The sequence below is a fragment of the Hippocampus zosterae genome, chromosome 7, assembly GCF_025434085.1.
Source record: "Hippocampus zosterae strain Florida chromosome 7, ASM2543408v3, whole genome shotgun sequence".
Classification (NCBI taxonomy): domain Eukaryota; kingdom Metazoa; phylum Chordata; class Actinopteri; order Syngnathiformes; family Syngnathidae; genus Hippocampus; species Hippocampus zosterae.
Window position 1 is genome coordinate 14,725,042 of NC_067457.1, and position 15,967 is coordinate 14,741,008.

At 42.8% G+C, this 15,967-nt stretch overlaps 1 protein-coding gene across 5 annotated transcripts in view; it reads left to right on the forward strand.

Annotated features, from left to right (window-relative positions):
• phf14 (PHD finger protein 14) overlaps window positions 1–15,967 on the forward strand; it is a 115,296-nt gene that overhangs the window by 24,047 nt on the left and 75,282 nt on the right. For all 5 annotated transcript variants that reach the window (XR_007963216.1, XM_052071055.1, XM_052071058.1 and 2 more), the window contains exons 10-14: window positions 542–648; window positions 8,908–9,003; window positions 10,804–10,910; window positions 12,893–13,024; window positions 13,687–13,849. Coding sequence is in view for 4 of the 5 variants with exons in the window: in XM_052071055.1 (XP_051927015.1) it covers window positions 542–648; window positions 8,908–9,003; window positions 10,804–10,910; window positions 12,893–13,024; window positions 13,687–13,849 (605 nt within the window). In the remaining variant the exon portion in view is untranslated. The remainder of the gene's footprint in view (window positions 1–541; window positions 649–8,907; window positions 9,004–10,803; window positions 10,911–12,892; window positions 13,025–13,686; window positions 13,850–15,967) is intronic.

A 15,967-nucleotide genomic window follows, 5' to 3' on the forward strand; every position in this document is an offset into this window, starting at 1 on the left:
GTAAGTGCCCAGCCGTGCTCTGATGTTTCCTTGCTGCCTTGGTGAAACAACTTAAATTGGTAAATCCAGTGGAAGGTCCGTCTTGAAAATTGTGGAAAGTAGTCCTGCAACCAGATCAAGTTTTCTCCTTTGGCCATTTTGGGTCAAAATGCAGCAACAGCTCCCTCTAGCAGGCGCTAATCCAATCACCGAACGCGTTCGTCCAGTGTCGACATAAGCCCTTCGTGCTGGCCCTGGTACGCAGACTCGTGATCTGATTGGCTATTGCAATCTGACTGTGCCCTTTCATTTAATGCGCACAGGGGCCTGCTCTGTTTAATCTGAAGGCCCCGAGCAAGTTTAGTTTAACTGGCAACACAAGCTATCTGGAATATGATTGGTTAAAAACTACCGTAATAAGTTATTTATCGAGTGGCTTTCAATGTTATTTAAAATAATGCCACTGCTGAGAACATTACAAGTATACAAATTGTATAAGAAATAAAATGTCTTTGGTACACTTGGTATGGATTTTTAGGCTAATAAACGATATTTTATTCAGAGCGTAATATGCGAATGATCCAGATCCAGGACAACATCTCTGAACAGAAGAGCTTAAAAGACAAGCTGGAGAATGAGCAAGACAAACTGCACGTGGAGTACAACAAGGTGAGCAGACAACCTAAACCACTCGGTTTTTATCAAGCAATCAATCGCGTATGTTTTTGATTTAACAAAATTAATCTCAATTTTAAATGTCAATTCTAGCTTTTTTTTTTTTTTTTAAGGCAGTCACCTTCCAACCATAAAATACTTTCAAGGTACATGATTCCTACACGGCATTGGATTTGCTCAAACAAAGTTGACGGAGCTGTGATAAAAACGTGATTAGTACTTCCCACAAAGCAGTGAGACATTAAAAAAAAGTTAATAACACCTGAAAACTAGCTGTTTTCAAGGTAACTTTTTACATGCACAACTTTCGATGGGCAAAAGTATTGGAACAGATTAATTTATTTTGTAATAAGACTCGATTAGGTTGCAGATCCTTTCATTGCAAAACTTAAAAACCAAAAATGTCATCCCCCCCACAAATTTTTCTTTTATTTTATTCACTGCGTTTACTCCATGTGTATCTCGAGTTTGCACTCAAGGTTTCCATCCAGTGTGTTCTGCTTTTAATATCGAAAATGATGACTCAATTCACATCTATCATGTCCTGATGACGTGTGAGGCTTCATGCACGGCAATGAGACACCGGAAATAACGTCACACTGTCGACTGCCGAAAGGAGACGCCAAACCCGCAACACCTTCAATACGGAGGCTCTAAGATGACATGGAACAAAAAAGATACCCCATTTTGCGTTCCCTCACATTGATTGTGTTATTTCTGACTTATTGCAAGGGAATGCAACTTTTTTTTCTTATTGTATGCCAAAGGGGCTCCGTAGCCCCTGTGCCTGTGCATAAAAAAAAAAAATATGACTTGACGACTTGTGTTGAGATATTGTCATCTTGCTTCACAACACACTGTGTCATATCCAAATCATTTTTATTAAAATCTACTGGGGTGACAGGACATGACATTGAACCATGCTACTGCTACAGTGTCAAAGTGTTGCAACCCTTGCAGACAGTATGTAAATGATGATCATTAGAAATAGACGACACAAATGTAAGACTGAATGTATCGATATTATGCTGGAATACAAATCAATTCACTTCAATTTAATTACTTAGAGCAGGGGTCGGCAACCCAAAATGTTGAAGGAGCCATATTGGACAAAAAAAAACAAAAACATGTCCGGAGCCGCAAAAAAACAAAAGCCTTCTATAAGCCTTGCAATGAAGGTAACACATGCTGTATGCATCTATATTAGCTATTACCGTATTTTCACGACTATTCGACGCACCGTACGGTTGGGCGCAGTCTCATTAATGGGTGACATTTCTGTATTTTTGTCGTAATGGGCGCAGTTTTACAGTGGTAAAACATACGCCAGCTTAAACATACGGCATGCATGCGCGCACGCTAACACGTTAGCTTGAAGCATACGGTAGCATGCCAAGACATACAGATACAAGCTAAAAACACGTTTTTAAAAAGGCAATGAAAGCAGAACTGGTTTCGGGTGTATTTTATTTAGCCATAGTACAATGTTCTCACAATTTTCCATCAATCATCACCCAGAAATCCATCAAAGTCCACATCCTCTGTATCAGAATCAGAGGACTGCACATCCCAGTTGTCATTGAACGCATCACATGCTAAAGTGTGAGTTGCTACGCATTGCCGAGCGGAAAGAAGGAGCAGCAACAGCAAAGTCAACATTTCTCTCGTGTGAAGCTTTCCCACATTTGAAAGTCCGATGTCCAGCGGTTGGAGTTCTTTAGTCAAGCCTCCGGGAATAACGGCAAGCTCAGAGTTCATTTGCTTGACTTGGTTTTTCACCGCTGCTGTGAGATGGGCACGCATGCCAAAAGCATAACCGATGGCTTGAAGTTTGAACTGAGCTTCGTAGGCGTGTCTCTTTGTCGAATTTATTTTCGGGGGTTCTTAGAAACCAAAACCGGAGTTGTTTTGCAACAATGCACATTTCCACACTCTATACAGGTGTTGGTACCTGCTTGCGGCGTCCCTTTAGCGTCCACTTACACGCCCACCTTTCATCCATTGGCGGACTGCTCCACAGCATGCCTGTGCTCTTTCTCTCTCTCTCTCTCTCCCTCTCCATATATGTATATATACACGCCCACCCTTCCCTGATTGGCCGACTTCTTTCCCGCATGCCTGGCCACAGTCACTTCCGCCTTTTCTCTATATAAACAGCGTGTCGGCTGTCAGTCGGCTGTCATTTTGGAACTCGGCCCATACAAAAGACGCTCTGCACCATAAGGCGTCCTGTCCGTTTTGGAGAAAATGTAAGACTTTTAATGGCGCCTTATAGTCGTGAAAATACGGTAATTAGCCTACTATCAAAATGACCAAATTGACTACAAATACTATATTTTTCCCTGTACTGCATCCTGTTTTGACTTTTCGATCAATCAACCTCCTGCGATTTGACCCGTTACTGCCCACGCTCGCATACGGACGCACTTACACATGCACGTCTACCTACCTTCATCAAGACCAGACGCAGGCATTCGGCGCACTTTTGCAGCGTGTTAACTACGTAGCTCACGTGGACCGTTGTGTGTCTCAGGCTGTGATGCAAATCTTCGTTGACAGAAGTGTTGAAATTTTACTCTACACATTTTTACAGCATTAGAAAACGTTAAGAATGTTTGTGTCATGTTTTTCCTCCTATATAAACCATATTAAAACAAAAATTATATTTCCCTCCTCCATCTTTTTCCCTTTTCAAATCAATGCAAAGGCCTCAAAAGCTTCGCAAGGATTCATCCGCCCATCTCTATAAAACACCTCTAAACTCGAAAACAAGCCTGAGTCTCAAGCTGAGGCAAAAGCCAAAGAATACAAATGTGTATTAAGAAAAGGGTCATTCCAGAGAGGGACTAGAATAGACACACTCCCCTGTCAGCGTCCGCTTAGTCCTAGGTACCTCGAGTAGCATGTAGTCGGCTGACCTGAGGCACTGGGCAGGTGCTCAGGGGAGGGGGAGCACAGAGAGGTCAGGTGGGGCGAGACCATTTAAGACTTTGAAAACCAAGAAAAGAATCTTCAAAAAAAATCTGAAATGTAGTGGGAGCCGGTGAAGGGATGCCAGAGTTGGGAGTTATGTGCTCCTCTGCTGTGAACATAATGCCGTTGAAGTTTTCCATCCAGCCCTGTTACAAGCTTCTTAATGACATCCTCGTGACTAATGACACTGGAGACTGTGTGTGTCTTGTTTCGTTCGAACTGCGGTGTTTGGTACAATGGACCACTGTATTCTAATGGTTCGTTTGCAACACCAAGAGGACATGAGTGGTAGGGTAGCACTCTTGAGTGATTTCGAACCCATTTGACTGACTTCATTACTCTTGAGTCCAGCACTGCCCCATTGTCATATAGTGTTACACAGGGTTCCTATCTGGGGCCTCTGCTACCTTTGGGTTCCATCTTACGAAAACATGTTTTTTCCTTACACTGCCATCTAGATGACTGTCAGATCTGCGCCAGACTGAGGAAAGAAGACTCTTTCTCATTGTAGCCAATTTTACCCTATACAAAGGAAATCAAGGACTGGATGGCACTGATTTTCTTGAATTTCTATAAAAAAAATTGAAGTTATGGTGTTTGGTCCCGGTGGCCTTTATCTAGATCAGTGGTTCTTAACCTTTTTAGAGGTACCGAACCCAACCAGTTCATATACAGTACCACATTCACCAAACCCTTCATGAGTGAAAAATAAATATATTTTTTAAAAATTCAAGATATAAAAAAATTTCAAGAGACAAGTATAGTTTCTTCGAGGGAAAAGTTGCTGCGCATTGGGGAGTCTTCGCTCGGTCTTTTTTCACCAGCACACGAAAATCCACAAGGTTTTTTGGAGCTAATCGCGAGCGGAGCGGCTGCGCTGTACGGAGCATGGAAACGCCGCCGGAGGAGGGGGAAGCGAGCCGGCGTGCTCGTCAAGCTCCGGCAGCGCGGATTTCGAACCCCGCTCCCATCGATCCATCTTGCTAATCTACGATCTCTGCCAAACAAGATGGATGAACTTCTTCTCCTCACAAAGACCAACAAAACCTTTGCACGTTCTGCTGCGCTCTGCTTCACTGAAACCTGGCTCAGTGACCGCCACCCAGATTCCGCGCTACATCTACCCGGCTTCCGCCTTCTCCGAGCCGACCGCGACACGGAGCTATCAGGGAAATCGAAAGGTGGTGGGATTTGCTTCTATATCAACGAAGAATGGTGCACTGATGTCACGAAGCTCGACGCACACTGCAGCCCGGACCTGGAGTCGCTGTCTTTAAACTGCAAGCCATTCTACTCGCCACGTGAGTTCACCTCCTTTTTACTAGTCGGTGTTTACATTGCGCCACAAGCTAACGCTAACACGGCGATACAAACGCTAGCCGAACAAGTAAACAAACTCGAACTAAAATACCCAGAGTCACCCCTGATCATTTTGGGCGATTTTAATAGAGCACATCTTAACCGTGAACTTCCCAGATATAAGCAGCACATCGACTGTTTCACCAGAGAAGGCAACATTCTAGACCACTGCTATACAACAATCAAAAATGCATACCGATCGGTCGCCCGTGCAGCATTGGGTCTTTCTGACCACAATTTAATCCACTTAATACCTACATACAGACAGAAACTCAAACATGTTAAACCGGTTGTTAAGACTCTGAAAAAATGGACAGATGAAGCAAAGCTAGCTCTACAAGAATGCTTAGACTGCACTGATTGGGGCGTCTTTGAAACTTCAACGGGCACACTGGATGAATACACAGACACTGTAACATCATACATCAGTTTCTGTGAGGACATGTGTGTACCAACGAAGTCCTTCCGCTCCTTCAACAATAACAAGCCAAGGTTTACTCCCAAACTCAGGCAACTCAGGAAAGAGAAAGAGGCCGCATTTAGAAGTGGAGATCGGGCACTGTACAAACACGCCCGAAACCAATTGACAAAGGAAATTAACATCGCTAAGAGAAGCTATGCAGAGAGGCTGAAAAACCAGTTCTCTGCTAACGACTGCATCTGTGTGGAATGGCCTGAAAGCAATCACTAACTATAGAATGCCATCCCCCCCAAACAGTGAATGATAAGGGTCTTGCTAATGAACTAAACATGTTTTTCTGCCGATTTGAAAAGGACACCCCCATTTCCCACACACACCCACCTCTACCAGAAACCACTCTACCTACCCCCCCCCCCCCGCCCCCACCCTCTTTTTCTCCACTACAGATCCATGAACAGTACGTGAGACGGCTCTTCAAGCAGCAAAAGATCAAGAAAGCTCCGGGGCCCGACAAAGTGTCCCCCTCCTGCCTGAAAGTCTGCGCTGACCAGCTGGCTCCTGTCTTCACACAAATATCCCTGGAGCTGTGTGAGGTCCCAAGAAATCGGCAACATTGGAACTGAACGACTATAGGCCTGTCGCCCTGACGTCTGTGGTCATGAAGTCCTTTGAACGCCTTGTGCTGAACCACCTAAAGAACGTCACTGGACCCTGCTGGACCCTCTCCAGTTTGCCTACCGGGCAAACAGGTCTGTGGAAGACGCAGTCAACATAGGTCTGCACTACAACCTCGAGCACCTCGACAGCACAGGGACCTACGCAAGGATTCTGTTTGTGGATTTCAGCTCTGCGTTCAACACCATCATCCCGCAACTCCTCATCCCCAAACTACTCCACCTCGGTGTGTCCCCTACGATCTGCCAGTGGATCCTCAGCTTCCTGACGGGACGGACACAACAGGTGAGAATGGGAGCAACAACATCATCAATACACACCACCAGCACTGGAGCCCCACAGGGATGTGTCCTATCTCCACTGCTCTTCTCTCTCTACACAAACGATTGCACCTCAACAGATCCAGCTGTCAAACTCATAAAGTTCGCAGACGACAACATGGTCATCGGTCTCATCAAAGACGGCGACGAGTCTGCGTACCGGCAACAAGTGGAGCAGCTGGAGCTCTGGTGCAGCCGACACAACCTCGGGCTGAACATGCTCAAGACTGTAGAGATGATCGTGGACTTCAGGAAAGATTCTTCTCCACAGTTGCCCCTCACACTATCCAACTGCCCTGTGTCAACCGTCGAGACCTTCAAGTTCCTGGGAATCACAGTCTCCCAGGACATGAAGTGGGAAGTCAACACCATCTCCATCCTGAAAAGGTCCCGGCAGCGGATGTACTTCCTGAGGCTGCTGAGGAAGCATGGCCTGCCACAGGAGGTGCTACGACAGTTCTACACAGCAGTCATCGAATCAATCCTGTGTTCTTCCATCACGGTTTGGTTTAGGGCCGCCACAAAAAAGGACAAAATCCGACTTCAACGGACAGTTAGGACGGCGGAGAAAATCGTTGGCACCGCCCTACCCACTCTTGAGGACTTGCACACTGCAAGAATCAAGACAAGGGCATGGAAAATCCTCCTGGATCCCCCACACCCTGCCCACCACCTTTTTCAACCACTCCCCTCAGGCAGACGCTACAGATCCATGCGCACCAAATCCAGTAGACACTTAAACAGCTTCTTCCCTCTAGCCATTAACTCCTTAAACAGTCACTGACGTAGTCACTCTTCTTGCACTACAAAAAGGTACTACAAAACTACTGGTTACTCTAAAATGGTTCAATGATTTTGTTTTTTACGATGATACGAGTGCAGCGTGTTATACCGGAGACAAATTCCTTGTGTGTTCTACATACTTGGCCAATAAAGATGATTCTGATTCTTTTAGTTTTTTTTATTTTAAATTGTGCGACGTACTATCATGACAGTCACACGGTGACTACTGAGCGAACTAAATTTCCTGCAGCACTGACTGGACAAGCAATGTTCAGTGATCATCTGCAGCCAGCGATGGCCAAGCGGGTTTTATAACTAATTGACATGTTGAGTCAGGCGTGTCGCACTCTCCATGGCAAAGGCTCCGTCGAACCCCTGAGACCAATTCACCCAACCCCTGGGCTTCGATCAAACCCAGGTTAAGAACCACTGCTCCAGAGCATGTCACATTTTTGGGGGGAAACTGCGACCAAAAACAGGAGAGCTCAGACTTATCCCCGTTCCCTAATGCATCCATCCATCCATCCATTTTCTGAACCGCTTAATCCTCACTAGGGTCGCGGGGGGTGCTGGAACCTATCCCAGCCGTCTTCGGGCAGTAGGCGGGGGACACCCTGAACCGGTTGCCAGCCAATCGCAGGGCACACAGAGACGAACAACCATGCGCTTGCGCACCTAGGGACAATTTAGTGTGTACAATCAGCCTGCCATGCATGTTTTTGGAATGTGAGAAGAAACCGGAGTACCCAGAGAAAACCCACGCAGGCCCGGGGAGAACATGCAAACTCCACACAGGGAGGCCAGAGCTGGAATTGAACCCGGTACCTCTGCACTGTGAAGTCGACGTGCTAACCACTGGACTACCGGGCCGCCTCCCCAATGCAATTAAGGGATGCATTTGGAAATACTCTGCGAGCATGCATTGCTTCACTTTGACTGTTCAGAAATGCAGAGTGTTGTTCAAATGTGACATTTGGTTATTCAGAGGGCCCCAAAAGAGAGAAATTAGTGAAATTAATGCGGGGGGGGGGGGGGGGTCGAGTTAATTTTCGAACGCACTCGTGTTCACTGAGCAAACAAGTTTTGCACAATGCACTACCTCACTTTGCCTACAATAGCCACAAGTGCCATTGTTTATGCTGTTTATATTGTTTATATCGTGTATACTGTTCAGATTACATGTCTTTTTTTGTACAGTGTAGCTGCTATCTTTTCTTGCCTGTGTGTGTTTAATGAACATCATGTTTGCATACATATTTGCACTGAGGATTGAGAGGAAGAAATTTCATCTATGCTGCATGTCATACATAAAGCATAATTGACCATAAAGATGACCTTGACTTTGAAGTTCCTGTTGGATGAAACTTCTGCTTCTAACTATGGACACATTTTCTTTTTTAGTATAAAATGTCTTACCTTAACTAAAATGTGCTGAATGGACTGAATTATTTGTCAAAGCAAAGTCAACACAATTAGGGAAGAGGGATTTTGGCTGCCAGTCCAAGGTCTAATTTTGATATCGTTGTACCCAAGTATTTCACAGGACCTACCAAACTATGAAAAAGTGTGATATTTATTCTGAAAATTACGGTAATTGTTGTTATGGCATAGAGATGTAGTGGATACAACCCGTAAAGCACTGACAATAATTGGAAGATTAAATTACATGTGCTGCATTTCTGATCTAATGTTTTCTCCTGTGTCATGCCTGAATACTTGAAGCTTTGCGAATCTCTAGAGGAGCTTCTAAATGTCAATGGAGATCTACGAAGTGAAGGCCATGCTATGTGGACTCTACTTGGGGACATCCTTGGCCAGGTACTTGTACCACCTTTTCACACGAAACATCCATCATTTTAATGTACCTCCATCCCAATCACTGTGATTTTTTTTTTACAATACATACAAGAAAGAATAGCCACATTTAACATTATTCACGCCACTGTTTGTTTGTTTCTGTACGAATTTTTTTTTCGGTTGCAAGGAGTGACACATGTCCAGTTAGAACTGCCAACTTATAAAAATGCATTTCTCTTCACTTCTGTGGCAACCAAGAAGGATCATTGTGTATGTTCAATGTCCAAAGTCCCCACAAAGCACATCTAGGTTCCCCGAAAGAATTCATGATTCTTTGGAGTGTCTTTCGTCTCATTCAAAATAATTCTATAGACAATAATTACATTTACCGTGTAAGATCTCATCTGTAGGGATTTGGGCATTGGAATCGCAGAGCCAAGGTTTGAGTCCTGTCACCAACAGCAATGTAAAAAAGCCAACTAGATTTTGGAAATATGTTAGCCTGCTTCTTTGTGCTCTCCTTCACTCTGACATCTCACCTTGTACGCCTGCATGTCCTCCGATCTGGTTCTCCCTGTGGGGCACAACACAAAATATCCACCAGCGTGCAACGTGAATGTCCCCCGGGCTTTATAATCAGGACAGTAAGTGGAGTATTATGGGGAAGAACAGTGGAGGCCAGACTCGGGGGGGGGGGGGGGGACAGAATTGTTTGTGAGCAACATTATGGTTTCATGCCAAGGAAGAGTTCCATGGTGCATTATTTGCCTTGAGGCTGTTGATGGTGGAGAAGGTCAGAAGGAGCTGTATTTTTTTTTTCTTGGTGGATCTAGAGAAAGCCGATGACGGGGTATTCAGAGAAGGAACTGTGGTACTGCCTGAAGAGGTCTGGAGTGGCAGAATAGTACAAGATATGTATGAGGACAGCAGAACGATGATGTGTACTTTTGGTGTTCGAAGATGACGTTATCTGCAGTGAAAGCAGAGAACAGGTGAAGGAAAGGTGGAGTCACATGCTGGAGATAGATGATTAGCTATCATCAGTGACTTTGCTACAAAATGAGCATTTGTCTGTCAGATCGGTCAGAATTCACATGGCAGCAAATACAATAGAGCAAATTTGAGGTTATGAAAATATGAAAGAGCCAATTAAAAAACATAATAGTGACAAGCATATGCTACGAATTGCAGAATGAGAAAAAATGTTCGCATGGTAAGAGAGAGAGAGTTCCTTTTTCATCCAAATTCTACACTTTGGTCGTCAATTATTTTGGCACCACAGTTTGCAATAAGGGTCCATAGTCATTTTCACGTTTTTATTCACACATATACTAACAGCCTAGGTTATTAACATACCTATGAAAATTTTATATAACGGATTTTGTTGGTAAAGAGGGACTGAGCTAAGGTGCTTTCTTCCCGTATTTTACGGACATAAAATGCATAATAAAGAAGAAAAGAAAACATATGTCGCACTGGAGTATAAGTTGCATTTTTGGGAAAATTTTATTTGATAAAATCCAACACCAAGAATAGACATGTCATATTGAAATGCAAACCAAAATAAACACAGAGAATAGACTGAATAAGTGTACGATATGCTAATGTTACATGCCGGATAAACGACAAACTGAGAACATGCCTGGTATGTTCACGTAACGTATTAAGAGTTATTCAGATAACTATAGCATAAAGAATATGCTAACAAGTTTAGCAAACTCGGTGTCACTCCAAACAAGTGCAGGGCTGCGGCTCATGGATGTAACATGCCAACGTTTGGAACTATGCCCTAGAACAATGTGTTTCTTCCGCCATCCTCAGAAACTAAACACTCCAGCTGTTCTAAAAGCCCCCAAAGAGAGGAAGTCGAGCAAAAAAGAGGGGGAAACTCAAGGGAAGCCATCCAGCCTGCCAGCAATTCTCTACAGGTGGGAAAATCGCACACATTGAAATCCTAGTTCACCTACTTTATAAATACCAAGGGCCGGCGGCATGACACAACAGGACATCTTGCCATTTTCCGTTTTTGTACAGCAATTTGGAATATGGTATTTATGCTAATTATGGTGGATTTTCACGCATTTTGTTGAGATTTTGATTTGTATTTTTTTTTCCTTTTGCTGACATTCTTTTAAATTATGCTGTTGTTTGAATTTCTGGTAAATGAACTTTAAACATGAAAAAGTATTTGTCCTCTTACTATTATTTGTGCACATTTAGCCTATTTTCAAGTTTAAGGTCTAATTACGAATGACTAACGAGCTCGATATTAGTTATATAACATTAAAAAAGTCATTTGAACCTTAAAAAAAATCATTCACATGAAATATCTTTGCTTTACAAATTAATGACAATTCAGTTCATCAATGGAGAAAAAATAAACGGCTTGATCACAGCAGTTGCCTCCCTTCCAGCATGAATGACAATGATTCTCAGTCGAGTCCCAATTGTCTCAATAAATGCAAAAGCACTCAGTTCACTGAAAGATTTAGTGTGGACAGTTAGTAATGATGTTAGTCTTCTTTTTAATTTTCCATCCATCCATTTTCTGAACCGCGTTATCCTCACAAGGACCGCCGGGGGTGCTGGAGCCTATCCCAGCTGTCTTCGGGCAAAAGGGAGGGTGGGGGGTATCCTGGGGGGGGGACATCCTGAACCGGTGGCAAACATGAAAAAGTATTTGTCCTCTTACTATTACTTTTACACATTTACACATTTAGCCTGTTTTCAAGTTTAAGGTCTAATTACGAATGAGTAACGAGCTAGATATTAGTTATATAACATTAAAAAAGTCATTTGAACCTAAAAAAAATCATTCACATGAAATTTCTTTGCTTTACTAATTAATGACAGTTCAGTTCAGCTTTTTGAGACATTTTGGTTTAAGTAGTCTTGGGGCTTAAGTATAGTCAATGAAATCAAACTCAACTTTTCAAAAATAAATGTGATAAGCCACTTTTAAAGGGTGCAATTCATTTTTCCACGTCGAACCAGGTAGAAGTGGCTTTTCCCATTTAAAGCACTAAATCATAATTTCAAAACTACATTTTGCGTTTAATTTGTTTAACTTTGTCTAATATTTGAATTTGTTTGATAATACGAAACATTTTAAGTGGGTGGCAGGATATCTAAAAATAAAACACATTGGAAGTGGGCAGAACTTTGTTACTGCGCTGTAGTTGTCTTGCTAGGTGGGTCAATGAAAAATGTTTAGAACTGTCCACATATTAGGAGTTTATTATCATATTTTCCGCACTACAAGGCACACCTAAAATGATGGAATTTATTCAAAAGCTGACAATGTGCCTTATAAGCCGATGCGCCTTATACATGGATCAATATTCTGATTTCTTGAACGTAGAACATTTGAAATGTTCTGGAAAGCGCTTTGTTCTCGCTGCAGCGGTTGTAAAAGCTCTACATAAATAAAGATGTATTTTATTCCTTCTAGCAGAGCTCCATCTAGTGGATGCAATATCGCAACTGCAGCCACAATTGTAGCTTCTATTCTCTGCATTTTATAATGCGATGCGCTCTTTATATGAAAACGGTTTTAATATACGCCATCCATTGAAGGTGCGCCCTATACTCCAAAGCGCCTTATAATGCGGAAAAGACAGAAATCTGTGTTGATAATACACTCGGCATTCACTGAACTGTTAGGGCTCAACATTCCCCAAAATGAATTCGCTCTCAGTAGACGCAATCAATATGATGAATCAGAGCAATTCTTAATCCTTTTGAAAAGACTCCAAAGAACGAACCATGTTGTTCTGTCTTTTCACCAAGGCAGGTCTCCCTTCACACTTGCCGAAAGACATTTTTTGTTGAATTTATTTGCTACATTATATAGCTTCATAATGACACATGTAAACAGCTGTTACTCATAAACAACATCCTGTGCTGGCAGCTGCGGCATCTGTAAGAAGAACCAAGACCAACATTTGCTCGTGCTGTGTGACACCTGCAAACTCTACTATCATTTGGGTTGTCTGGAACCACCACTGGCACGCATGCCCAAGAAGACCAAGAACAGCTACTGGTAAGTTGCATCAAATTAAGTAACAACACACACACACACACTGCTTGTCCCGAATGGGCCTCTCTGGATTCCATGTGAAAGTGGGCTTCCCTGCCCCTTTTGCGAAAACGTGATGACATTGAATGAAGCCACCTCCTGGTCAGCTCAGTCATGCAGTTACCAAAGCCCAATAAAATATTGCCTGATGATTCAGAAGCACAGAAATGTCGAAGTAGCTGCAAGGTTCGTTTTATTTTGCAATAGTCATGACAGGGGGATTTATCGTACGATAGACATTTTTCGACTCTAACACTGGAAGAGAGGGTAAAAGTGATCAAAATGAAAAGATGGAGGAAGCAAAATAAAAGACATTATCCAAGAAATTGATGTAAGTGAAAGTGAATACTGATCGTAAATTTCGCAATTTCTTTCCCTTTTTTTCTTTCTACACTGATTTTATGAAGTGTCAAATAAGTGTATGCTCATACCTATACACTATTGGTATAAAGAGTAAACTTATGTTTGTGTGTGTGTGTGTGTGTCTGTGTGTGTGTGTGTGTGTTTACATCTGATAAAATTTTCTACAGTGAAAACCCCCTGTTGTGAAAAAGTTCTTGCTGCAAACATGATTTTGTTGTAGAGGAGTTTCACTGTATCATGTGACATGATCTTGTTGTTCTCAGGCAATGCTCAGAGTGTGACCAGGCGAGCAGCGATGAAGCTGACATTGCTATGGAGACACTACCTGACGGTACCAAGCGGTCCAGGAGGCAGATCAAAGGACCGATCAAGTTCATCCCGCAAGAGATGTCGCCAGAGCCCAAAAAACCTCAAGTTAGAGGCACGGTGCGTATTGACTCCCTGCAAACTTCAAAATGGAGAAAAAAATCCAATTAAAGGGCCTCTTTTTACACATCATTCTCATGGTGCGGTTATACAGTAAATCGAATGACGCCGTTTGAATTTTGATTGCGCTTTTAAAACAGCAGTGAGTGAAAACTCACCATCATAAATGAACCATAGAGGCAGTGAGTTTGGTAACATTATTAAGTGGCATATATTACATGAAGTATCAAATCAGTATGACTCGGTTACAAACAAAACATGTTTTCAATTTAAATGACAAATGAAGCACGGTAAAAAAACAAATGGTTGCATTGAGTTGTGTACCTCACAGTTCTAATTAACATTAATTGTCACAAATATCCGCCATTAATATCATGTAAAAATTAAAACCACACATACCACTCCAAAAGTATTGTCAGCGTGTGGCCATTTCCTTTGGTTTATTGTCGCCCAGCCCCCCATTTTCACCCGATTTCTCTTTGGAAAATGCATAATGAATGTGTGTCTGGATTTTTTGAAAAAATTAAGGTTTGGGATTTTTAAAAAAAATTTAAATTCCCCACACAGTACATTTCAGTTTTTCCCGGATTGGAGTTATTTGCAGGCTGGCCCCGGTCCCGATTCCCCGCAAATAGCGTGGGTCTATTGTATATTGAAAGGCAGTGCTCACTACCATTCGCATGAATATACCAGGCGAGTTGTGCAACTCTTGTGAATTTTTTTACCATAGGCTTCGCTATTTCATCCACAGCTACACATAAAATTATAAATATTGTGAAGTATTGTTTCAGTATGTACTGCAGATACTGTATTTCTCTGGCTCGGCATTGTGCGTCTGTATCACACTTGCTCAACAGGTGTGTTGTGCGCCACCAGTGTGCCTGGTGCCAGGTGAATATATTTAGCCTCGCCTCGCCGACTCATCGTGTCCTGCATTCCGGCCTTTGGCATCACCATTGTTTCAGACCAAATTTCCACATATCACCACCATGAATTGTTACATTTTAACTGCCCGTTTCATTAATATCTCTGTTTTGTTTCAGCGAGACCTGGCGGTCGCTTTAAGATAAAAAGGTGGCTGATTTTCCCTGCCATATCTGCAGCGTTAAAAATCATAATGTTACCTTGACACGTAGGAAACTTATTTTCACCAACACGGCATGCTTGGATGCAAAAAAACTGACAATATTTACCTTTTTGTACCGTTCCCTGACTCGCGGGGAGAGAAAAAACTTGGTTTGATCCGTTTCTTCTTTGGTAATTATTTCAGGTCTTTCCTGTGCACTACTGTTAATATAGTGCCTCCATAGTGATGCAATGATGCAATGTAGTTAAAATACAAAGCTGCCGCAGAGGGACATCAATTCCTCAATCAGCACAGTTGGAGCTTTACGCTGTGTTGAGCGATATCAATCGGTCTGGCTGGGGGCGGCACAACATTAGCCGGAGGCGGCCAACATGTAATTTAGAACGCAGGAAAAACCACAATGGCAAGTGCTATATTTTGATTGTAACGTCTACCCATTTTGCTTTGTGCGTACCAGTACGCCTTGCGTTAATTGTAGAAAGCTGCACAAATCATATCGTATAGGATCAGCATCAGTCACCAGATAGCGCCAGATTTATACTTCAATCCAGCATTACCTATAAATAAGATATCCTTTATTTGTCCCACACTGGGGAAAATGCATTTTGCTATTGTCACCTTTTACAAGCAAACCCTGTCATAACTTTTGCTTTTTGGCATCATCCACCATCTGCAACCAAGTGTTTTACTCGTGAGTTACAATGTGATGTGAAACATTTGTGACAATCTTAGGGCACCAACAGAGAAGTGTACGGAGGTCGCTCAATTGCAAGCTAGTTCATCGACTGTGGATTGACCATGCTGTTCCTTTTTTTTTGGTTGTTTACTGAACCCTCCTCTGGATCCTACTTATCTGAGCTGACCATGCTTTAATCAGTGAGCTTCTTACACCCGCCCTCCAGAGACTTTCAAGATTTGTATCTGACAGCTTTGTGGCACCAAGCAGGGTCGTCATTCACCTTTGCTTTTTCTTCACTGTCAATATTTGACCTCCTCACACTCCCCTGGGACTTGAGAGAACTTAATTCTTG